Below are 25,931 nucleotides of genomic sequence, written 5' to 3' on the forward strand. Positions count from 1 at the left end.
AAAACCAAAAATTATTTAAAATACATCTAGTCCTATACTATGATTTGTCTGTTCATTTTCATACAATTTATTGTTAATGGCTAAGTTTGAATGGGAGAAGGCCAGCCTGGGCTCTTTCGATACCCTAGTTGGAACAAAAAAGGGTGGGCAAAAAGGAAATGAAAAAGTGAGAATATCAGAAGAAATAACAAGAAGAGAGTCAGGAGCAAGCGCCTATCTACCAGTTTTTTTTAGCAATTGTAATGGCGCATACTTCTACCTGGAACAGCATACACTTGTCCGTCCTGTTTCTGGCACGTAGCATACAGTTCGTCCACCAAGAGAAACTCGGGTGGACCCCCCATGCTGTTCAGGGCGGAGACTATCGATCCAATCTCCAAGTTTTAATATGCTCCATCAATAGCCACGAAGACGCAGTCTATCACCTTTGTTATAAGCATAATTGCCTTAGTCGCAGAGTTCCTGGGTCTTGACACTTAATAGAATCAAGCTGATGAATGACAGAACACAAAAAACTGCTACAACCAAAACAAATCACTTGAATCGCAGTGTAAACGGGTTTTGGAGATTATCTCAAATCAAGTGGATTCGGACTATAGTATAAATGTGGTTGTTGTTGTAGCAGTGTGTTGTGTTCTGTCTTTCGTCTGCTTGATTCTGTCGAGTGTCAAGATCCTCAGTATACGTGTAAACGTGGTTAAGGCCAGAGCAAGATCGGAAATGTACCCACCCCATGTTAGTGTCACCCTGTAGTACTGCCACCATACTAGTTATCGGTTGGGGTAATCGTTGGTCACTTCACGCAGGTCAATTAATCGATAAGTGGAAAATCGACTTTTGGATCCCTATTCTTTTGTCATCAATTAGAGAATTAATTTGTAAAATTATTATTTAATTAACGTTCGTTCTATCTATTTTGAATTCTTATGATTGAGGTTGGCTGAGAAAACCTTTGACGAACTGAGAGCATAGTTAGCTAGGCAGCAAACAAGAAAATGAACTTTGTGATTAAAGTACACTAAAGACCACCAAACCCACTCAGATATTGTAAATAACAACTAGAAATTGAGACAAATGTCGCCTCCGAAAGTCTGCAGTGTCTGTGGAGATAAAGCTTTGGGATACAATTTTAATGCAGTGACATGTGAAAGTTGTAAAGCGTTTTTTCGTCGCAATGCTCTGACCAAGAAGCAATTTACATGTCCCTTCAATCAGAACTGCGAAATTACCGTTGTTACTCGAAGATTTTGCCAGAAATGTCGACTAAAGAAATGTTTGGACATTGGCATGAAGAGCGAAAACATAATGTCGGAGGAAGATAAAATGATCAAACGACGTAAGATAGAGACCAATCGAGCCAAACGAAAATTAAGCACAAGAATGTCTATAGACGTCATTTCTTGTGATCTTGAGGGCGATGAGGACGAACGGGACGGAATAAGAGGTAATGCCGGAAATCGGGATGTATGTCGAGGCGATATTGCAGCGGCTGACAGCAGTAGCACTACATGCGTTACCAATGACTCGCGTAGTAGTGGCTCGTACGATCTCAACATAGGATCAAGCAGTGTGACTCATTCATCAATTGTTTCGCATTCTAAACTCCAACTACCCATCGGTGATTACATGGTGGATGTTAATCCAGACCTAATGTCTGGAGAAAAAATGGTAGAGTTTATTGTATGCGATCCAGATCGTGCTTCGCAAGCAATCAGCAAACTCATGCGTACTCCAGCAGAAGCTTTGTCTACATTAGAGAAAATTATCAACTCCCAAAAGGATGCCCTACGCTTGATATCGCACCTAATTAATTACCCAGGTAATGTTCTAACATATAGCATAAACTCTCAAAAGCCCTTAATGTTTCAACCATTATTTAAAATTTTCATTTACTAGGATTAGAATAAAATTTAAGGTTACCATACAAAAAAAAAAAAAAATAATAATTACATAGGAGTTAAGTGTTTTGCCGAAATGTGAGAATTCTCCTGAAGTCATATAGGTTTGCCAGTTCTGATCGGGCCTCAACGTCCTGGAATATTAAAAAGAACCCAAATAATTGAGTTTTGGAAAAAAAAAATTTATCGTGATTCTTGAAAAGTGATTTTCGTCAAGTGATTCCTTTCTAGTCATGTTATTAACGCGCATCGTAACTTCCAAATTGATACTAACTGTATCCCACCGTCCTTCGGACCGTTCATATGTTCATTCCTGATTCTTATCATCTTTTATTTAGGGTGTACAGAACTCTATATACGTTCTATTTCCAAAAATCAGCTAGACAAAGTACAAACCTGGAATACCATTAATTACACAATGACCGTATACACGACCACACGAATGTTATCTTAGAACAATGTCTACACAGGAAGAAAAATGTTCATGACATTAATGATTTTGTCATAACATTTATGACAATATTGTTCATATACGCCCCAATGAAACATTTATGAAACACTTTTCATAATGTGACAATAATGTTCATATACGCCCCAATGAAACTTTTATGAAACACGTTTCATTCAATGAAACATGACATAATATTTATGAAAATTAAACATATAGTTTAGTAAAAGTTGTCATAACATTTATGAAAAACTTCAATAATGAGCATTTTTCATTAGGTTGAAGAAAAAAGTTCATAATATTAATAATATTTTTTATTATACTCATAAAACCCGGTTATACTGTTTATGAAATGGTTTAATTGCATTTATAAAAAAGAAAACTAAAACCAAAATCTTGGATAATTGGTCAAATTTATTGAGATGAAATTTGTACATAAATCTAGGTATTACGTTGTAGTCACACTTGCATGTGGAAGGGGGTAGCGATTCGTGACCAAGCTGGATGAATCGCTTCGATACATAAAACCGTCGCTGTAAACAAAAACAAATGTTCCACAGTTAAAAAAAAAATTTTTCACGGTTGCCTTTTTTATGTAAATTTTGATGGTCTATCAATGGCTTCACTTTGCAATTCGAGTAACTCCCAAAAATGTAAAGATGTGTTATTAGATTATCGAATTGTAATGAAATATCACGTTATCCTCAAGTTTATTTCGTGTTGGAAAACTCTTTTTGGGACAAAAAACACTATATTGACCATAGTATTTAATTTTTACACTTTTCACTTCAATGCAAATTTAAAAACACCCAATTGCTTCAAGATTTTACGTAGAATGAATGACGCAGAGATCTAACTGTGCATATTGTGCATTGTTGTAATCTAGGCAAATTTATACAATGTAAAGTCAGGTTGTTAAATTTTGCCAGAAAAATTCGCAGTAGAGTAAGAACAGCCTTTGCCCTTTTTTGCTTTTTATTTGAATTAAACAACTGAATTTCATAAAACAGTGGTTCTGCTGGGTGGAAATTTGCAATCTCTCAATTACCAAACACATGACCTAGCCAACGCAGCCGCTTTGTGTTGATACGTGTAACTATGCTATCATCATACAGTTCGTGGTTCATATGACACCTATATTCTCCATTAACGCAACTGGTCCATATATTTTACGAAGAATCTTTCTCTCAAACACTCCAAGCACTGCCTCGTCTGCTTTCACAAATACTCATGCCTTAGAACCATATAACAACACGGGGATTATCAGCGTCTTGTATCGTGTAATCTTCGTCTGTCGAAAGGTGGCCTCGTTTTTAAACTGCTTACTTAATCCCAAGTAGCATCTGTTTGCCAGATTATTCTTCGCTTTATTTCTAAACTGGTGTCATTCGTGTCGTTTACGGCGGTGCCCAGGTAGATAAAATTTCTGACTATCTCAAAGTTGTGGTTCCCAACTTTCTCCACTTTCTTATCTGATGGGTTGTACAAGTCGTTTTGGGAGTTGAAACCATCCACTTCGTCTTATCTACATTTACTGCCAGGCCCATTTTTACTCATTTTTCATTTTCGGTATTTTGCTGTGTGCGGTAAATATTTATCAATTTTCATTTTCAGTTTCATTCCGACTGTTTAGGGCGGTTCCGCAAGCAGGATGCAAAGTAGTTAAAGGATGTGGTAACATTTCAGCCAAACTGTAAAAGGACCCACAAATCAAAACCAACCAACAAAAAAGTTTCAAAATTGTAAAGTTGAATGCTTTAAAACATAACGAGAAAATTCAAGAAAATCAATTTGAAACAGAAAGTGTGAAAAATTTACACTTTTTGCAGTTGCATAGTGTCATAAAAAGGGAAAAACCAAAAAAAAAGAAAAAAATGTGAGCAAAAGCTTTAATGTCTACTATTATAAACGGTATGCTAATTACAAGAGTGGTTGAAAACATTTTGAGAAGCTAAAAATCCATAAAAGTAAAGTAAAGTGAATTTTAAGTTAAAAATCTAGAAACGAATATTTACTTTTTTTTCTCTTATAATAAGGGAAAATGTGGTTGTTAGAATTTTAAAGAATCTCTGCACAACAAAGGAGTAAGAATTAAAAACCACCTCGAAATAGTTGCCTTTAATTTTTGACTTACCCAGAATTTGCTGCTGCTCCTGCTGCGGTTGCATATACCATATATATAGTATAGAGGACCCTGAAAATATGCTGTGTGAATTTGTGAAATTGTGAATTTCTAATTACCCCTGTCAAGAGCTGCAGTTACTACTTCCGGTAACCGACCTATGATATCGATGTCGTCAGCATAGGCGAGTAGCATGTGGTCTCTTGTGAATAGTGTACCATATCTATTCACATACGCATCTCGTATAATCTTCTCCAGCGCGATATTAAAGAGATCGCATTATAGGCTGTCTCCTTGTCTGAAACATCGTTTGGTATTTAATGGTTTGGAGAGAGAGAGCAAAATGTTATTTACATGTATTAAACAAAGTTTCATAAATATAAGAACTTATTTCATAAACGATCACATTCACAAATTTTTATTCATTAAGAATTTTAATAATATTAATAATAATAAACTTTTCATAATATTTATGAACAAAAGATTATGAGACCCGATCGTTACATTTATGAACGACATTCTCTGTGTACCGCAACGACGTTCAGAAGTTATTAGATTGAATTTATTTTCGGAACTGCGTTGAAGATTTGCGACATGGAAACAGTCCTTAGTCAGTAATGGTCCTGGCTCAGTCATGGTATTAGACCCCAATTATTAGTCGTAATGTTTGCGGCTGTGATGCACAAAAATCCATCGATTGGATAGTGAAGTTTTTAAAGTGCCGCCCAAACAACAGCTTAAAATAGCATTTAAACTAAGACAACTGCAAAACTCCTAATTTGTATTCAAATCGGCTTCAAGTCGGTGTTCCAATTACGGTAAAGTAAACTAATATTCAAAGAAATATATAGGTTTAGAAAAAGCATTCCCTCAATTGATCTTGTCAATGAGCCACATTTTTATAAGTCTTAAATAAATACTCACTTATGTCGCCAACATTAGAAACGATAAGGAGAACAATGAATTAACAACCAGTGGGCGTTAATTGCCATTCTAACAAAGACTCCAAGAAAGAACATTTTTATTTTTATGTAAATTTATTTTGCAATGAAAACACTAATGTACACAATAGCATAGATCTCTCCGGACTTGGAAATAATATGCTAATGCGTTAGTGTGCCTGCCCATTAATTTCCAAGAAAAAATATTTTTATGTATGAATATTTACTCTTATTTTGCAATTGCAGGCGATGCCTTAAAGATTATAAGCAAAATCATGAACTCACCCTTCAACGCCCTTACAGTATTCACAAAATTCATGAGTTCACCCACCGACGCCTTAGAGATCATATCAAAGATTGTTAGTTCTCCTCAGGATGTGTTGCAGTTCATTAAAAATCTAATGGACTCACCCGAAAATGCCATGGATATAATGAATAAATTTATGAATACACCAGCTGAGGCTTTAAGAATGTTAAACAGGATACTAAATGGACCCAGTGATGGTATGGACCCAACTGAAAATATTGTCGGTGACTCCCTTAAATTGTCTCAAATGGAAAACTTAGTAACTGAACCTACATGGGAGAAAAATGATACTACGACAAAGGTTTTGGCATCTAAATTACAAAAAACAAATGAACATACTTTAATACACTCAATGCTTAGCTATCCCAGTCCAAACAATATACTGCCTCCCAACCCATCACCATCTCCAAATACCCCGCTTTCAATGGATAGCAGTAATTATGTAACTCCACCCCCTTCAACCGGAGAGTCTTTAAATATGGCGGCGTCACCTTTGGGATACCACTCGTCGCCGGGCATTTCGACAACCAGTGTCAATTCCATTATATCCTCGCCTCACGATGACCAACTTCCGAGCACATCAACGGTTGGACTGTTGTCTCCCACGGAGGAAGATGCAGCCGCTGCCGCCGAATTTGCCAACGAGCACTTTGATATCAAGACATTCATACAAAATCCTTTTCCGGAAAACGCTGCTGGCGATAGTTTAAATTCCCTGGAATCCGTACTCACCGAAGTCATTCGCATTGAGTTTCAGGCATTCAATAATTTGCCACCCGAGCGCGTTAAACAAGAAAATGCTAATCCTGGGTTTGCAACGAGATGTGAACAAGCCTATGGTCCCACCGGAGGAAGACACATGGCATGCTTTCCCCAACAAATACCGCTGCAATGTCAACAGCAGCAAGTATGTTCACCCTCCAGTGTAATGCTATCAAGAGATTTAAATGAAACAGAACTGGTGAAATTGCGAGAATTAAAATTGGCCAGTGAAGCTCTCTATTTACCTGTTGATGAAGACTTGAGTGTCCTAATGAGTGACGATAGAATAAAGGTGAGTACTTCTGGTGTATTTTGATTCGAACTTTTTTAGCTTGCGACCTACAAAGGTGAGACAACAATAAAGTTAGCTTCACTTTTTGTTCAGTTCGATCGAAAAATTGTATTGTAGGAATTTCTGTCCAATCTTTTTATTTTTTTGTCTAATTCGAAATTTGTAGTTGCATTTTCATTTGTTATGTTTGCATATAGTTTTAATTATCTTAAAAATATTTTTATTACGATAAATTATGTCTTGCTATTTGGTTTAAATTTTTATTTTAGATTTTGATACACATTTCGTATTTGTATATTTTGAATCGTTTTTAAGTACTTTAGTGGCAAAGCAGTTCGAAGCCCAAAGCTTTTGACACCACCACATTCTGCTTAAACTTTTTAAAGGGTTTTTATTGTTGTTGTAGCCACATTGCATGTGTAAGTAGCGGTCCTCGTCAAACACCTAAAGATGAGTAAGTTCGTTCCGATCCATAGTCCGATCGCTGCGGGAACGTGATGGCCATTGCCATTATTTAAAGGCGCCAAAAAAAACTCGCCTTGTCATATCGAGCACCATTAAGCAAGAGCCTGTACCGCCCGGTCTCTCACTGACATTCTCCACTCGATACCGCCGATTATCCACGACTGCAGTTGCAGCTACTCCGTACACTATCCGCAACCTGTGGACGCCCGCTAGCTCTCAGCTGAGCTTTTCGTGACCACCACACAGATCGGAGCTCAAAGTTCCAGCCCGTGTGGTGTTCATAGTTATCCCGTGCCGGGTTTTTATTGTTTGCTTTTGCTATTCCAAACAGAAACAACTCGCATTGCTCCAAGCTGGACGCAATGCCAACAACAAAATGAAATAGTAGTGCAAAAAGAATTTGTTTAATTCATATTGAACGCGTTCATGGGTTAAAATTGCTTTAGTCCTATAAAAGCTTCCCATGAAAGCGGAAATCCAGGTTTCCTATGCCGATGTGATGCCTATACTCATCACTCTTACATGCTAGCCTTAAAAGAGCTCGTTTCAATAAAAAAAAATAAAAATTTCTCCCAAATCTATTTTGAATATTAAATATAACATATGTGTCAGACGATTTTACAACTTTAAAAAGTTGATAAATTTGGCATGTTATATGACGAATCATAGGGCTAGAGACTGATTAATTAAAATCCAAATGAAAACGTATCATCTGATAGCACATTAAGTCGTCATAGTTTCGCAAATGTATATTTTAATATGTTGCAAACCATTTACCCCCATTTCTTGATTAATTAATATACACTCCCTTATCGTATCTTACAATCCGTGAGTAAGTGAACACCTGTCGCCTAGAGCTTAACTATACATAATCACACGACATTACCATACCAGGTGCTAATGCAGAGGTGCTCATATGGTAGTATTTATGTGTTCATACATTTGCGTCGCTGCTCCCAACATCACCAACTTTAGCTTTGCATTTTATGATTGTTTATCATTGAAAATTTTGGGGGAGCAGCATTGTATTTTCAAGTTCGATATAAGTCATATATTATTATCTGTTTTCTTATCATTTTCCATTCAATGTTTATAATTGCAAGTAGGCGTATTCGTACAATTAGCACATTATGGAATTTATACTTTTTACATCATTGCTAGAGTAAGGAAACATAATATCGCTAGGTATTTTGTTGTTCAAACTGCCAGATTTTGGAATACCATGCATAATAGAGTCTTTGGAACAGTGTAAAAGCACGTGTAGTATATTGTTTAGTGTAATTTTTGTCTTGCGAGAGGTGGCTTTTGCCTACTTATTCCAAAATAGCTGATAATGCGGCCGCTTGTTTTGTTCACAGTGGTACTTAGGTCAAATTGTTGATTTTCTCAAAGTTATAGTTCACAACATTCTTTGTTGGCCTGATTCATAGGACGCTCCGAGCGATGATTTGTGTACGCCTTTTTTTTTGGCGCTCTCTGTATGTAGCTTTCATATAAACTCACACCCAAATGTAACTTCTCCATATAAACCAGATATCCTCCGATATACATAAATCAGATACAGATATAATTTGCGCTAACTAATGTTCGTTTTTGGCAAAATCTTGGCAAGTTTTTTGGTAATTTTACTAATAAAAGCCGAATTTATAAAGTCCTGAAGTCCCAGGTATTATCGTCAAGAAATGTGTGGACAAAATCATTGAGCATTATATAGCCTTATCTAGACTTGAAGAGGTATACCGCTTTGCTGTGACTGGCTAGAACTGATGTCTCAGTCAGTGTGTCCGTCATGACATGTCACTGTCTGATCGGAAAACATGCTGACATACTGAAGGTTGCCAGTAACGACTTTTGCTGAAGCACTGAGGATGCAGAGGAAGAAGAGACTATAGCACATCTGCTGTGTGTGTGTCCCAACTGGCAGTCAGAAGGGGTTCCACTTTGGGTTCTCATTTCTTTGAGAACTTTTTTGATTTAGCGGATGAGAACATTCGCAAGTTGTTAGGCTTTTTAAAGCGATCTGATGGTTCAACGGTAGGATGATGCCTTCTGCCGTTACTGTGATATCACAATGGACGAAAACGTTTAAGTGAATCTGATGGCAGGCTGCCACTTTAACCTAACCTACTCGTGCTAAGCTAGGTTAGGTTAGGTTGAAAAGAGGTTGCAGATATTAATCCGCCCCATGGCACTATGGACATACACCATACCAGTAATCGGCTTGTTGTGCGATCTAAAAACTATAAAGTAACCTCTTAAAAGAATACCTTAAGGTAGAAATTCCGTGCTACTTACAAAATTCTTAATTATTTTCAATACTTCTTCCCTAAGTTGGTTCATGTCTGGTATTGTGTTTTCACTTAAGTGCCGGTATCTGTTAGACTCGAAAGCCGGCCAATGACAAGGGGAATTCTCCAACGGGATTGGATAGGATTTTCGCAGTCCTACCGACCGTTTTGCCGAAAAGCTTCGGGTTAACCAAGTTTATTGACGGCAGTCCTCTGGCCTTCACTGCTAAATCGTCTGCCCTTTCAATTCCCCATACTCCGTTATGGTCTGGCACCCAAACGATGCGGATTTTGCCATTCTCAGAGAAGGCGTTAATCTCTTTCTTGCACTGCAAGACTGTTCGTGACCTTACCATCCTGGTTGTTATTGCCCTTATGGCAATTTTACTGTCCGTAAAGATGTTTACACTCGATGTCCTCGCGTTAGCGCCACACCACTTCACGCTTCCCGTGATTGTCCAGATATCCGCCTGCAGGACTGTATTATGGTCAGGCAGTCTAAAACTGATCTCAGTCCCTGGGTTCTCAATGTAGACCCCCAGGCCCACTCTGTCCTCTAGCTTGGATCCATCCGTGTAACATGATCTTCCAGATGGCAATACTAGGGTTCCGTCAATCCAAGACAGTGCCGATGGCAGCAGTTCCTCGTACTCGACTTCAAGGTTCATCTCAGGTATCCGAGCGGAACCTCTTCCCTTCCTTTTAGGTTTCCTATCATCGCCTCGATTTTACCGCGATGGTATGAGCTGCTCCCATCCACAATCCATTCTCCCATCGCCTTAAGTCTCATAGTCGCAGTGGCTGCCTCACACTTAATCTGGATGTCAATGGGTGGGATATCTAAAATAGTCTCCAGTGCCCTAGTGGCCGTGGTCCTCATCGCTCCGCCCAATGCCAAGACAACATGTTCTCTGAACCTGTTATGTTAGACTTTTTCTCCATAGCAGTCCACCAAACTAATGAGGAGTATGTATGTATTGGTCTAATCACGCTCCTATAGATCCAGTGGACTTCCTAAGTATTTGACCTTGTCAGATATCGAGATCGTTTTATTGAGGAAAAGTGGAGGAATTGGCCCCCTTCGTCTTCCTCGTGAACAGGCAATTTTCAGTCTTCTCTGGGTTAACATTGAGACCTCTAGGTCTAGCCCAGTCATATGCCATATGCAAGACCCTTTCGGCCTTTCTGCATAGCTCGTTCGGATCCTTATCCTTTAGAAATATTATAACATCGTCTGCGTAGGTTCAAATCCCTCCTCAGTCAGCATCCGTAATAGGTCATTTATGGTGGTCACCCATAGGAGTGGCGATAAAATGCCCCCTGTGGAAAAAATTGGACAGATGAGGCGCCAGATTGTCTACCTCTTTCTGTAGTAACGCCGGAAATATTCCATCTGGTCTGGGTGACTTAAATGGTTTGAAGCTCCTCAAGGATTCCTTCACCATAAATTCCGTAATTATAACCTGCGATCAACGTCATTATTCCAAGGTTCCGGTGTCTCCGTGAGTCACGTCGTATCCTGTGGAAAATGGGTTTTCATCAAATTCCAACATGTCCTCCTCGGATTCGTCGCTGGTCATGCTATTCTAAAACTGATGTAGCGATGGTCAGAAAAAAGTATTTTATGGAGACCCACCAATCCTGATCCTAATCGATTAGATTTTTCTAACATATCGTCACATCTAATACCTCCTCCCTAATCCTATTAACAAAGGTAGCGGTGTTGCCAATATTAAGTGTTATTAGGTCGTTAATATTCAAGAACTCCACCAGGGCTTGGCCCCGCTTATAAGTGTGCATCGCACCCTATTAGTACCTCATTTCCTGTCTATTTTGCTTTCCTCACCAACCGTTGCAGCTCCGACGTGGGTGGCGCTGTCGGAGTGTCGAAAGGCAGATAAAGTGATGCCGGGAATGCTCCACCGTCTCCATGTCTCACCACTGTTGCGTCCGACGTGGACAACTCTGGGGAAAATATATAATTCAAATTTTTATGACAAATAACTCAGGTCATGGGTCGAATACCATTGTTAGCATAGAATAATTGGTAGTTGATATGGTTCAGTCCAGAAACTTTGTTCCGGTTCGTCCATGGCTCTTGAATTAAGGCAATATGAATCTTGCCCTTGCTGATTTTCTTCGTCAGAGCGTTTGTAGCAGTCTCGCTCCGGTGGAGGTTTATCTGGATTACTTCAATCCTTGGTCCTCCAGGTAGGTGATGATCTCATCGTCTGCTCCCTGTTCTCTAGACACTCTGAGAGGGCAAGCACTTATGGATCAGCACTTCCAAGGCCTTGAGGATCGTAAAAACCTCAACCGGAAATACACTGCACCCGTCCAGAAGTCTATGTGATTTCCTTATTCCTCTGAATTCAACAAAAACCCCAGCCCCAATGCCCTCATCTAGCTTGAACCCATCCGTGGAAACAGAGGAACTTAAAAATGGCTGGACGATCCAAGCCCAAAGCTCCCTCCCCGGACAGGAAGTTCAACTTCAAATCTAAAATTTTTGAAAGGGCAAGAAAGGCAACTCTTGCCCTATACACCAGCAAGAAAGCCATTGGCAAAAGTTGGGGTATTATGCCGCGCGTCTTTTGCTGGGTATATACTGCATTTGTCAGACCTATAATGCTATATGGTTGTTGTTGTAGCAGTGTGTTGTACACTGAATCGGCAGCCCTTGCCGATGAAAGACTCCATCGGGCCAATCCGGTACGCACAACCGGCTGCCATGGAATTGAGCGGTGCTGGTAGACGGCGCTCCAAAAGTCCACCTACTGTTTAATACGGACACGGATCCAAAGGATGGCTTATTACATTACAGCCGCACTGAGGACGACACCATCTGATCCACTAAATTTAATGCTACATCTAATGCCTCTGAACATTGTGGCTCGACAAATTGCTGCTACCACTGCCGCGAGGCTTTTTCTTTGGTCATGTGGCGGCTACGGAAACTGTTTTATCCTTGATACAATGTCCAATGTTCCAGGCAGTGTGGGTTACACCCTGCCTGAGCCGCTTTTTGATAAGGACTGTACCACCATTCCTGATAGAACCGATTGGAACCACGATATCCCTGAAAATAGTAGTTACATAGACTTCTATACGGATGGTTCCAAACTAGACGATCAAGTGGGCTTTGGGCTCCACTCTATCGAAAAGGTTACCCGACTACTGCAGCGTGTATCAAGCGGAGATATTTGCAATTAAGGAAGTGGTGGAATGGCTAAGGTATAATGTCATAACGACGATTGGCATAATTAACTTTTTAGACAGCCAGGGAGCGTTTAAATCCCTGGAGCACGTGTTTCTGAAAACAACAACAAACTGTCGCAGATGACTGAACAGTTCAAAATTTCTGGGTTCTGGGTGCCGGGCCATAGAGATATTCCAGGGAATTGTAAGGCGGACGAGCTTGCGAGACTAGGAACTACCTTTCACATTCCGGGGAAACTGGAATCTGTGGGTATGCCTCTAGCGGCATGCAAGCTAAGTTTTTAGGATCAGGCCCGAATGGCAAAAAATGATAGTTTAAATCCCGGAACCATTCCTCCACACACCCATGGTTCCTGGATAAAAACCACGTCAAATCCCCCTGCCATCAGGGGGACCATTAGTGCCGCCGAAGCGGCCTTAAAATGGAGATTTATCTGCAGAAACCGGATCAAAGTCAGGATTCATATCTTCCACCACTGTTGCGTTAGTCTTCTGATTCCGCCAGGAGTTCATCCTCGCAAGATTCGTTATGATGAGCTTATGTACGCATCCAGGGTGAGAAAGTTGTGGAACCACTCTTCCCCAGGACACTGGACACTTGCGGTGTGGACGCTTCCTCAGGCAATAGCTCAGCAACAACTGCTGAGTCTTTTCCTGAATCCACAATCCCACCGCTTCTATAGACCTTCAGTTTCAACTTGCTGAATCCGTAGGATCCTCATCCAATCTACCAATTAGTATGGATTCAGGATCTTAGGAAGGAATATCTTCTGTATCGGCGCCAATACCAGCCTAAATCGTCACAAACTGGAGGAGACCAAGGAAATTTCGCAATTCCACTCCAATTTTTCCTAGGTATGCAGCCTTAGGCCACCGTAGCGCAGAGGTTAGCATGTCCGCCTATGTCGCTGAACGCCTGGGTTCGGATCCTGGTGGGACCATCAGAAAAAATTTTCAGCGGTGGTTTTCCCCTCCTAAGGCAACATAGTCCATAAAGTCTGCGTTCATGTGACAATTTAAGTTTTGTTGTATATGTTGTTTCTTTATATTCTGCTTTTTTGTTCTAACGGTGCTTTTGTCTCATAAAAGGAAATTATGACAACCAAAAAGTCTGCGTTCACTTTGTTTATTTCGAAAGTACCGTTACTGTTTATGATGCTTGTTCTTATTTTTGATCAGTTTCAGTTCATTATAATAACAAGTGATAGTTATACGCGTTTTTTTTTTTTAATTAATAAATTTGGAAAAATGGAAACTAAAGGAAAGGAAATATGCATATCTGAAAGAAAAATAATTATTAAATTGTGGAAAGAAGGACAAAGCTTTAGAAATATTGGTGGAACAGTTGGAAGAACGTATTAATAATAACAAAGAAACTGGCATTATAACTTCAAAGCCTCGGCCTAGGCGTCCAAAAAAAATTATCCGTTAGAGAAGAGCTCAAAGTGATTAATATCGCAAGCGACAATCCTCGTATAACATCAACCAAATTTGTTGAAAATATTAAAACAATTTTTAAAAAAAGCATCTGTGCCGAAACTGCCAGAAAAATATTACACAGAGCTGGATTTCATGGAAGAGTTGCTCGAGGAAAGCCGTATATTTCAGTCATAAACAGACAAAAGCGGATTGCCTTCGCTAATACTTTCATCAATAAGCCTTCTGAATTCTGGAAACAAATTATTTTCTCCGACGAGAGCAATTTCTGTATTTTTGGCATTAAAGGTCGGCAAATAGTGTGGCGCAAGTCCGGGACTGAGCTGGAAAAACAAAATTTAGTTGTAACGTTGAAGCACGGTGGTGGTGGAGTTATGGTGTGGGGGTGCATGGCTGCTAGTGAAGTGGGTCAATTAGAATTTATTGGGTCCAAAATGGATAAATGGGGTTATCTCAATATTTAAAAAAAAAATTAAACCAAGTGCTGCTAAACTAGGGTTAGCAACGACATTTTGGTTCCAACAAGATAACGATCCAAAGCATACATCGGAGGTTGTTAGGCTTTGGCTTCTATATAACACTCCAAAGCAGCTTAAAACTCCACCCCAATCACCAGATCTCAACCCCATTGAGCATCTTTGGGATCTATTGGAGAAAAAAATTCGTCAGCACGTTATAACCAGCAAGGAGATGTTATGAAGTGTCATGCAGGCAGAATGGGCGAAAATAACATCTGAGGAAACAGAGAAGTTGGTAAACTCCATGCCAAATAGACTAAGTGCAGTCTTAAAACAACGTGGCTATCCTACCAAATATTAGGAATGTGTTAATATGTTTTTATTTTGTGTTTAAATAACTCTTTTGTTTATTTTTAATTACTGAACGGAGACTTTGTGGTGCTTATATTTAATTGTTATCATATTTAAATCGCTCTAGAGTGAAAGTGCTTAACCAAACTTAGAATTTTGTTTTTTAATGTTAGGAATATGAAGAAAAAATATATGTAAAAGAGTTGATTTGATTTATAATTTTGTTTTGTGTTCTTTAACCAATCAAAAAAGTTTGTCAGGTGAACGCAGACTTTATGGGCTATGTGTATGCCAAGTAAAACTTCTCTCCAAAGAAGTGTCGCACTGCGGCACGCCGTTCGGACTCGGCTATAAAAAGGAGGAACCTTATCATTGAGCTTAAACTTGAATCGGACTGTACTCATTGATATGTGAGAAGTTTGCCCCTGTTTCTTAGTGGAATGTTCATGGGCAAAATTTGTAGTTGTATGCAGCCCTGTTCTTCTCCCTTGTCGACAACTGCCACCAAACTGTCCCTAGCGACATTACCAAAGGTTCTTGGACCCATCTTACTATTGTTCGCCCTAGTTCTTTTAAGCATGGGATGTTTACCTTTCGAGACGAGCTCAATGATCGGGGATTTGCAATGGTAGTTTTATAGCATTCGAAGCCATCAATACAACTTCCAAAAGATGTACAGAATCATGGAGTAGTGTAATTGTGAAGTCAAAAAATCTGCCGTTACACAAACCAGGGATTCGAAGCGGAACGGTGCAAGCCTATTTTTGCCGGAGTGGGAGTGAAGCGGCAGCGAAATTTTTTTGAAACCGAAGTGAAGCTATTTCCAATCTCAAAATCCGCTACGCCCCGACAAAATAAAAATCTTTAAACTACACATTTTTTTTTTGTTTACGAACTTGCAATTTTTTGAAATACTACAAAATCTAATTATATTTACAAATAAAAGCTGCATTCGTTTCCTTTTAAATAGGTTTGAGATTCATCATTTATAAATTTCGAAGGTGTGGGTTTTGATTGAAATTACAAAAACATGTATGAATTTGAGAACGGTTCACTCACTCACATTTGTGTGTACACATGCACGTAAGCAGCTGATAAATTGGTTCGTGCCGTATTAATTTTTATATTTAAATGACAACATTTTGGCCAAAGAAACCCAAAAACATAAAATGTGGTAACCATGTCAAACCGCTGAAAGAACGATAGTACCAGCCTTGACATGAGATAACATTAAAGTTATCTTTCGTTAAATCGTTACCGAAAACATATTAGAGAACAGATTTGTACCAATTTTAGAAAGTTTCGTCCTTAGGTCAAAGCAAGTGAAAACGAGCTAAGTGCGGTAGGGCCGAATATTGCATACCATCCACCAATCATCGTATTTGTCAAGTTCTTTATAAAGGCAGAAACTAAAAAGGATCAAGCAACAAACTCCATGGATTGGTATAACCACCAACATAGTAAAGGAGGTATGTCCATTTAGTCATTCCTTTTGCAACACATCGAAATACCCATTTCCGACCCTACATCGTATATATATTTCGGATCGTCGTAATATTCTAAGATGATTTAATGATGTCTGTGTCTGTCTGTTGTAATCACGCTACAGCCATATAGATCGAGCAACCGATTTAAGGGTCCGTTTATAACCCGATTTTTTTGAAATTTGGAACATCAACATCCGCATTATTTTGGTCCATATAGAACTATATTAATAATAGATATAGCTGCTATATATACTGAATTGCCAATTAATGGTATTAAGCACATAAAATCCCCATTTGATAGCCGATTTCGCTTAAATTTGAGACAGTGAGTAACACTAGGCCTTGAACATAGTCCAGATCGGCCCATATTTAGATAAAGCTGTATTATAGACCGATCTTCCGTATGAGAGTTTGAAGCCCATAAAAGTCCCATTGGTTAACCGATTTCGCTGAAATTTTAAACAGTGAGTTGCACTGGTTCTCTCTTTGTCCGAACTGAACGTAGTCAAGATTGGACCAAATTTTGATATTGCTGCTATAAAGACTGACCTACCGATTTAGGGTCTTAAGCCCATATAATTTCGCTGAAATTAAGAGCAGTGTGTTTGAATAGATTTCCCGTATATGGTCCATATCAGACCATGTTTGGATAAAGCTCCATATGGACCGATCTGCAGATCTGGGATTTTAAGTCATAAAATCCTCATTTATAACCAGTCTTCCTTGAAGTTTTAAACGGTAATGTATATACACTTCTCGATACCTAAACCGAATATGATCCAAATCGACCCATATTTGGAGATTAATGTGGAAATAGTAGGTTTTTAATAAAATAGGATAAATAATATATCCATGGTGGCGGGTACCCATAGTTTGGCATGGCAGAACTTAATGCGTTTTTACTTGTTTTTTTTTTTTTAATTTGGTTAGGAATTGCTTCCGGTAAAGTCGGATGATCTGCATATATAGGAGCAATAGGCACGGATTCAGACCATACATGACATGCATGTTGGAGGTTATAGAAATAATCACTATGCAAAATTTCGCTCATATCAAATAATAATTTCCACCTATAGACACTTAGGGAGTAAAAAGGTCGGATTATAAAGAAGTTGGAGGTGTTAGGAGAAATTATGGAAAATTTCCCCCAAATTGTATAAAAAGTACGCCGTCTAGCGGCCCATAAAATGATCAGGAATAAATATAATTGGAGTGGAATAGAAAAAAATTTCCGATCATTCAGATCGTCTCGCCCTAACGGGCAAAAAACTTGAAAATAAAAAAAATATTTCTTTAAACTTACATATGCAACTCTTACTTTTGTTTTTTTATTAGTTGTGTGCTATAAATATTAGTTAGAAAAAGAAAATCCTTCGTGGGAATTGTAAATTATTGAAATTTGTTTGTCTTTTTCAGCCCGGGGACACCCATCAAGATCCAAAGTTACTGCAGGTTATCAATCTAACTGCTGTTGCTATAAAACGCCTAATTAAAATGGCTAAAAAAATTGCTGCCTTTCGTGATATGTGCCAAGAGGATCAAGTTGCTCTCCTGAAAGGAGGATGTACAGAAATGATGATAATGCGTTCCGTTATGACATATGATGATGACCGTAACACTTGGAGGGTATTTAGAAACAACTTTCTGTAACTTAATAAATACATTTGTACAATTTTATATTTTAGATTCCTCATACCAAAGAAGATATGTCAAATATCAGGGCAGAAGTTCTGAAATTGGCCAAAGGCAACGTTTACGAAGAGCACCTTAAATTTATAAGTACCTTTGATGAAAAGTGGCGTATGGATGAAAATATTATATTGATAATGTGTGCTATTGTTTTATTTTCACCCTCGAGACCACGTATTATTCATTCCGATGTAATACGATTAGAACAGGTAAGTGATGTTTATGAATGATAAAAAATAATGTAATAGAAGGATTGGTCGATCGATAAGAATTAAAATATTTTACACGTTAATATTGTTCCATTTTTATTGTATGAAAACAAATCCTACAAAAGCAACGCGCAAAAGTTAAAAAATGTTTAACCAGTGTTGCCAAAAAGATAATAGCTTAAAAATCACTCTTTATATGACAACAAAAATTGCGGTATGTGCATATCCCAGCCTTTCTGACCTTTCTTTACCACTTTATGTTGGTGATCTTCCAGGGTGCGATTGACCACTTTCCACCACGCCGAATGAATATCCGATGGAACTCCGTAGCGACATAAAAATTTTTTCTTGAAAATATTCACTATTGTCTTTGCCTCTTGATTTGGGATGGCACAAACCTCTGGCCATTTAATGAAATAGTGCAGGACATAACGGTTTCCTGAGTTTCTAATTGGGAATGGTCCAGCCACATCCTTTGCTATCCTTTCAAACGAAGCTGGCCATATAGGTACTTGTGATTATATTTTTTAGCTTCTGCAACTGCCAGCAACTCTCTTCTCGTTGCGCAAAAATTTCTTTCAGGTTAAGACAACGAGCGGCTCTAGACTTGCTGCGACAAGACACCGCTGATACCATATGCGCCAGCGTCCGTATCTAAAATAAATTCCTTGCCAGGAACGGGGAATGCCAAAAGGGGCTGTACATAGCATCCAGCCTTTTGAATGATTTCTCTTGGGCGTCGCACTACTAAAACTTTTGGCCTTTTTGGCAAAATTTGGTACAAATCATAAGTACAGAGACCAAAAACGATGCGTAGTTCGTGTAGCTTAAGGGGACGCGGGCAATCTTTCACAGCCAGGACTTTATCCTTTGATATTTTCCGCCGTAAAACGACGTCCCAAATATTTTACTTCTCGCTGGAAAAAGTTGCACTATTTCACATAAAGTTTTAGACCGGCAACTGATAGTTGCTGGAGAACACCCTTCAAGTTCTTTGGATGCTCGTCAAAGGTTTTCCTCATTACTGTGATATCGTCCAGGTATGTCAAGCACGTTCCAGAGCCCGAAGGGCATAACGTTGAATTGCCAGAGGCCGCCATTAACCCCAAATGCCTTTTTTACCCTGACTTTCTCCGCGATCTCTACCTACCAGTAACCACTCTGCAAATCAAAGGTGGAGAACCATTTTGTCCCGGCTAGTGTGTCATCAATTCTTGGGAGTGGATAGCTGTCCTTTTCGGTGACATCGTTTAGCTTTTTATAATCCACACATAATCGAATGCTTCCATCTTTCTTTTTAACCAATACAACTAAGGAGCACCACGGACTCGATGATGGTTCTATAACACAACTTTCTTCCATTTCGATTATTAGCTTCTGAACTTCGTCCCTTTCTTCCTCGATTTTCATTTGTAAAGAATAAACCGGATGTGTGTTTAAAAAGCAAGTACGTCTTCTCAGAAGGAGAAAAACTGTTTGCCCAACCCTTGGCGTTATCCTCTAGATGTTTATTCCTTTAATTATAAATTTGCTGAGCTGCTTTTTGTTGTGTTGTAGCAGTTTATTGTGTACTATCTTTCGTCTGCTTGATTCTGTTGAGTGTCAAGACCCAGGAACTCCGCGACTAGGATGGGGTGCGTCCACAGGGATCTGGGTCTGAGTCGAGTGGGTCTGGCCGGGCAGTTAAACAGGTGACGTGTATCGTGCGGTCCCTGGTTACAATCGGGACATACATCTTGGACGTCGGCATCAATCCTAGCTCTGTAGGAATTGAGGCGGCTGCATCTGCCGGAACGTAATTGAGCCAGAACCACTCTGGTTTGCCGGGGGAGGTCGATTTCTTCGGGTGCAATGGGTGGTGGTCGTTCTCCAAGGACTACATTCACCCGGTAGCCAATTAACGCGTCTGCTACCGTGTCTGCATGAATGTTGTTCAGACCCGCTTGATATGCCGCTTGATCTAGAGGTTCTCTCTTGTAGCGCTGGACCTCACGCTCTAGATCGTGTAGATCTACCTTAAGGCTTCTGGGCGGTGGTTATCTATCCACAAGATGATGATTTAGATGATTTCTTCGATAACAGCCCACAAGGCATGCTTAGACAGCATGTAGTTATGTCTTCGCACTGGTAGGATCTTTGTCTCCTGATGGAGGTGGTCCACATGAGAACTAAGGAGACAGCCCGTCGCAGTTCGGAGGGCGGCATTCTGACAGATCTGAATATTATTCCACTGCGTGTCACAAAGTTGACGTGACCACACTGGCGCTGCATAACTTACCACAGACCGGCCAATTGCTTTGTACGTGGTCAACAAGGTTTCTTTGTCTGCACCCCAAGTGCTGCCAGCGAGTGACTTGAGGACCTTGTTTCTACTTTTGACTTTATTGCAGATTGCTGTGGCATGTGGGGAGAAAGTGTAGGAGCTGTCAAATGTGACGCCAAGTATTTTGGGACACTTGATGGTCGGAATCAATTCTCCATCGACCATCACAGTCAGCTTAGAATTCACCTCACGCGTATTTGTAGTGAACAGTGTGGCTGAAGATTTGGTGGCGGATATCTTCAGATTTCTTGCAGCGAAATATGAGGCAAGCTCGTTGAGGTAGACGTTCAACCTATCGCAGATGTCATCAATGGGTGGGGGGCCTGATGCCAAGATCGTACAGTCGTCCGCATATGATACGATCTCTATGCCGTCTGGAGGAGTTGGGATGGAGGATAGGTAGAGGTTAAACAGAGCCGGAGATATCACCCCGCCTTGGGGAACTCCCTGTTTCACTCTACGGTGTTTTGACTTCTTATCGCTAAATTCCACAAATGACTGGCGGCCACACAGATAATTCGCGACCCAACGTTTCAGGCCTGGCTGGAGGGACGTGTTGGCGATGTCCTCAAATAATTTGGCATGGCTGACCGTGTCGAATGCCTTCGATAGGTCCAGTGCCACGAGGACCGTCCTATCACATGGCCTGGGTTGATTGAAGCCACGGCAAATGTGTGTGGTGATGGCATGCAAAGCTGTTGTTGTGCTGTGCAGTCTCCGAAATCCGTGTTGATGCTCGGCGAATGGAAATTCTCCTACGAGGCTCGGGAGGAGTAATGCCTCAAGCGTCTTAGCCACTGGTGAGAGAAGGGAGATCGGTCTGCACGACTCCCCCAAACTCGGGTCTTTACCAGGCTTCAGTAGCGGGATCACTCTGCCCATTTTCCAGACATCGGGAACTATAAGAGTGTTCAATGCTGCTTTTTAATTTATTATTGTTTCTGCTGGTGTACATTTCCCAACATCACAGAACTCGCCAATTTTACTATGTTAGACCAGGTCATCACACGATTCTTCATATCCAGGTTAAGGCTGAAGGCAATCATAAAATCGGCACCATTTCTAATTTCGTCTACAATATCGGTCACTATAAACACATAATTTACGGATATACCGGCGATATTTGGCTTCAAAACAACCTTTGCTTTGACTGTTGCGGTCTCCCCCGTGGCCGTACGCAATTTTACTCCATGTAACGGGGATATCCTTCTTTTTACCAACTCTTCCCCTCTTAAGAGATTTTGATGCGCCTGTTTCCAACGGTAAGATACGCCTGTCGGCATTGGTATGACCGACGGTAGTTAAATTGAGGTTTTTCTATTGAACTATGGCTATGGAGACGGTGGGGCCATAATCTATAGGAGCCAGCTCATACCCCGTCGGCCATGAGCCACCTTTAGTTTAAAGGTGACTCATTTGATAAATTTTGAATCACTCTCACGCTACCCTGTGTTAGAGGTGGTGATTTCGAACTGAAATGTTTGCGTGTCTCTCTACATTATCGGGTAAAGTGTCCAACTTCATTACAATTCGGCTTCCTTGATTCTCGTTTAAATTCGTCCATTGCCTGCTTCATTCCTTCTTTGACTGAATCAATTAAGAGTGTTCGAATCATCATACTCGGTATCCAACATGCGCGCCTTTGGGGCTTTGCGATTATTCTCGCTGTCTCTTCTGCAAGCGCAAATGACACATTTTCTGCGATCGTAACCTTTTGCGACTCATATGTTGCACATTTAATTTCAGGATCGCGGATACCGATGACGAAAGTCTCAATCTTCATTCGGTCCACCAATAAATGGCTTTCTCCTGTATATGTCAGAAACACATATTGCGCTACCTCTGTTGCAAAATCCTATAATGTCTCCATTGATTTCTGAACTCTTCCTCTCAATTCCATTCTGTATATGTCTTGCTTATGTGCTCCACCGTACTTGCGTGGAAGTGCAGCTATAACTTATTTATAATTGTTTCTAGATGCAGCGGGGATATTCTGTATAACCTCTGTAGCACTTCCCTTTAATGCAAGCAGAAGTTATATCGCCTTATATAAATCGCTCCATGAATTTCTCGGAGCTACCGTCTCGAGCTGGAACTTAAAAACACCAAACTGTAACGCTGTCTATAACGCGCACAGGACCACCCTTGTTTTCCAGTTCCGATAGTTTCTTCTCCAAAAAAATCTGATCATACGTACGGAACTTCTTATCTAGTTCCTTAATTTGTCCTTCTACATTTTCAACTCTTCCTTCCATAATTTGAGAAATTTCCTGAAGTTTCTCATTCAGGATAAAGGAGTTTTCCCTTAACTTTGCATCCAATTTATATAGTTTTCCAGTTTTTCTTCCATTCACGGGAATTTTCTCCCATCTTACGAGAGTTTTCTTCCATCTCTCTGGAAGTGTCTTCCAACATTTTTTTAGAATTTTCTTCCATCTTTCTAGATGTCTTCAATCAATTTCTTAAAATTTTCTTCCATCTTTCTAGAATTGCCTTCCAATAATTTTCTTCCATCATTTTACGATACTTATGTCGATTAGCATTGCTGCAAAACTCACTCCACTGGCAGCTTGTGTCGAAACTTCCTCGCCGCTTGCGTCACCTCATCGAGATCACCCCTACTGTCGAACTCATATTCGTTGATGTCAATTTTATGGCACTCAAATTCCTCTAATAACCTCTTCTGCCGATGGTTGCTAACTCCATTTTGCTTAACAACTTCTTCAAGTCTTACACTTTTCTTTTCCGCGTTGCTTTTTCGTAATTTGTGTGAAGAGCAACTTCGATATTTAGCATCTTCCGATAAGTCCTTTATCGATCTTTGCTTAATTGACCAGCCTTGACAAACGCACACATAAACTTACATCTATCGAACAAGCATGGGGCGGATTTAATGCTTACAACAAAAGAGAAATAATAAAAGAATGACAGATAATAATAAAGGAATTCTAGGGAATACTAGAAACAATGTAATAAACGTAATAAACTCTTTACAATTTAAAATAACGGAAATTAAACTTAACATAGAAAAAATAGACCCAAATTTGACCGATGTAACATGGTTTTGACTTATAAAAGTCTTTTCAAACAAGGTGTTACTTATTTTTGATGTAGAAAAACGATATTTTTTGTATCACGGCAAGTGATTGGTAACTAAGGCATACGTTGAACATATTTTTAACTGTATGAATTAAATTGTTATTTAATAGTATAAATTGTTATTTATTGGAATCAATTGTGTATTGACCAAGATTATATTGTGTTCCCTTTCACACATATGTAATGCGAAAAAGAGTGCGAATAAGTCAAATACATATTTAGCCTCTATCACATACAGACGCAGAGTGGCGTGGCTAGTCAAAAAAAATATAGAAAAATAGAAGTATGGTTTTCACCTTTACATAAAATGTAATTTTTTTTGTTATAATTTTAAAGTTAAACAAATTTATTGTGAAAAATTGTAATGCAGAAAAATGCCATATGTGAACAAATCGAATGGATAAATGCCAAACCCAACAAATTGGACGACATTGTTGAATCTAAACATGGTATTTATTAATACATATTGTGAATATTATCTTACTTTAATATTTTGTTATCCATATATAGATTATATTGACTTGGGCTCTGAGGATTGAAGATAACACATGTGGATCTAGATTTCGTGGTATTCCACGCAAAATGCTAAGATTGGTATTTCCTACAATTTATTTCAAATATGTATGTATATAAATTATAATATTTATAATACTCTTTACAGACGTTGTCAGTGAGAGAGGCCCAAACAGTGAAGAGAGGCCCAAACAGTGAAGAGAGGGCCCAAATTGGAATTGAAAATTTTTCTTTTTTTAAAGAGGCCTGGGACCATTAAGAAAAAATATGAATGTTTTAAGCATTATTTTTCATGTTGTATATCCAGTTTAATCCAATGAAATAAAAAGTTTTATTATTTTATTATTTATATTACAAAAATACAAACGTTATTTAAAATAAATGGCAAATTTCAAATGAATGGTTTATTGAGCTCATAACCACTTTAATTGGATTTTTGAGCTTATCATAAATCCAAATTGCAAAATTGTTAATCAAAAATACAAATTACAAATTACTTTATAGGTCCGATTTCAGCAAAATTTTTGCATTGAATATTCAAATTTCTGAATTGAACATAGTTTTTCATTATTTCTGTGAAGGGACCTTAAAACAAATAAAACCCAATTGTAACATCATTTTTGTTAGACTATGTAGGGGCGACGGAGGTTTTCACTTAAAAATCTTTTCTTGTATCCAATCTCGCCCCTAAGGCAAACTTTCCTTTTCTTGGTAAAATTTTAAAGCATTTTTTTCTCTTTTTTAGAATTCCTATTATTATCTTCTGCGAAGGTATTTGGGGTCTGTTTATCCCGGATGCGAAGCCAAATCCGCGTTCATCAAACTTATACAAAAAATTTCGGATGTAGAACGTCTGAATCAATTTATTATCGGTGTCTATTTAAATGTTAATCCATCACAGGTTGAACCACTGTTAAGAGAAATATTTGATTTGAAAAATCACTAGTTTTCAATTGTGTGTAACTTTTCATATGTCTTTATTGTAAATTGTATTGTTTGCTTAGAAACTAGATGTTTTCTTTTAATAGATTTACTGTTTGTTATATATTTTTAAGCATAAAATGCAATATTTGTAATAACAATCTATTTAGTTTTATTTTTGCGATAGTATTTGTATTGTGTTTTGTTTTGTACTTGTGATATATGTACAAAAAATGTGAAATTTAAATTTATATTCACATGCATACAACTATATGTATTTTTACTCAACACATAAAATGTTTTAAGCATTGTGCAATTCATTAAAGTATTTATACAAAAATATATGAACGTAATAAATATTTTCTGATATAAAACTATGTACGATAAAATACTTATTTTTTATAAAAGATTACCAGTTCCTGGGTTAAAAGGAACGAAATTTTAACCAATTTTTAGGTTAGGTTTTTATTGACAGTCTGCAAGTAGACTCATTAGACGATTGTGAAACCACAGGAATACGAGAAGAAAGATGTCTTGAGGACAGTTACACCTTTCCTCGAAGTCCTTACAACTTCTACAGAAATCATTACTTCTAACCTTACTTCCGTATGTTTTTCAATCAGACACTGACCGTTGGTTTAATTTGATAGCAAAGCCGTAGGCCTCTTCAAGTTTAGATTGTGCCACATTATACCTAAACTT

At 38.8% G+C, this 25,931-nt stretch overlaps 1 protein-coding gene across 1 annotated transcript; it reads left to right on the forward strand.

Annotated features, from left to right (window-relative positions):
- Positions 1-814: 814 nt before the first annotated feature.
- LOC106089211 (nuclear hormone receptor HR96) lies at positions 815-25,385 on the forward strand. Its single transcript, XM_013255008.2, has 5 exons — positions 815-1,819; positions 5,656-6,770; positions 17,892-18,101; positions 18,161-18,373; positions 25,054-25,385. Exons 1-5 carry the CDS (start codon positions 1,075-1,077, stop codon positions 25,252-25,254), a joined length of 2,484 nt encoding a protein of 827 aa, XP_013110462.2. The 5' UTR covers positions 815-1,074; the 3' UTR covers positions 25,255-25,385.
- Positions 25,386-25,931: the final 546 nt, after the last annotated feature.

The sequence above is a fragment of the Stomoxys calcitrans genome, chromosome 2, assembly GCF_963082655.1.
Source record: "Stomoxys calcitrans chromosome 2, idStoCalc2.1, whole genome shotgun sequence".
NCBI classification, from domain to species: Eukaryota; Metazoa; Arthropoda; class Insecta; order Diptera; family Muscidae; genus Stomoxys; species Stomoxys calcitrans.

Coding starts and splice junctions, on each gene's coding strand:
- LOC106089211 (XM_013255008.2), top strand. CDS start 1,075: ATGTCGCCTCCGAAAGTCTGCAGTGTCTGTGGAGATAAAGCTTTGGGA. Junction 18,102..18,160: donor ATGACCGTAACACTTGGAGG/GTATTTAGAAAC, acceptor TTTATATTTTAG/ATTCCTCATACCAAAGAAGA. Junction 18,374..25,053: donor ATGTAATACGATTAGAACAG/GTAAGTGATGTT, acceptor TCTCTTTTTTAG/AATTCCTATTATTATCTTCT.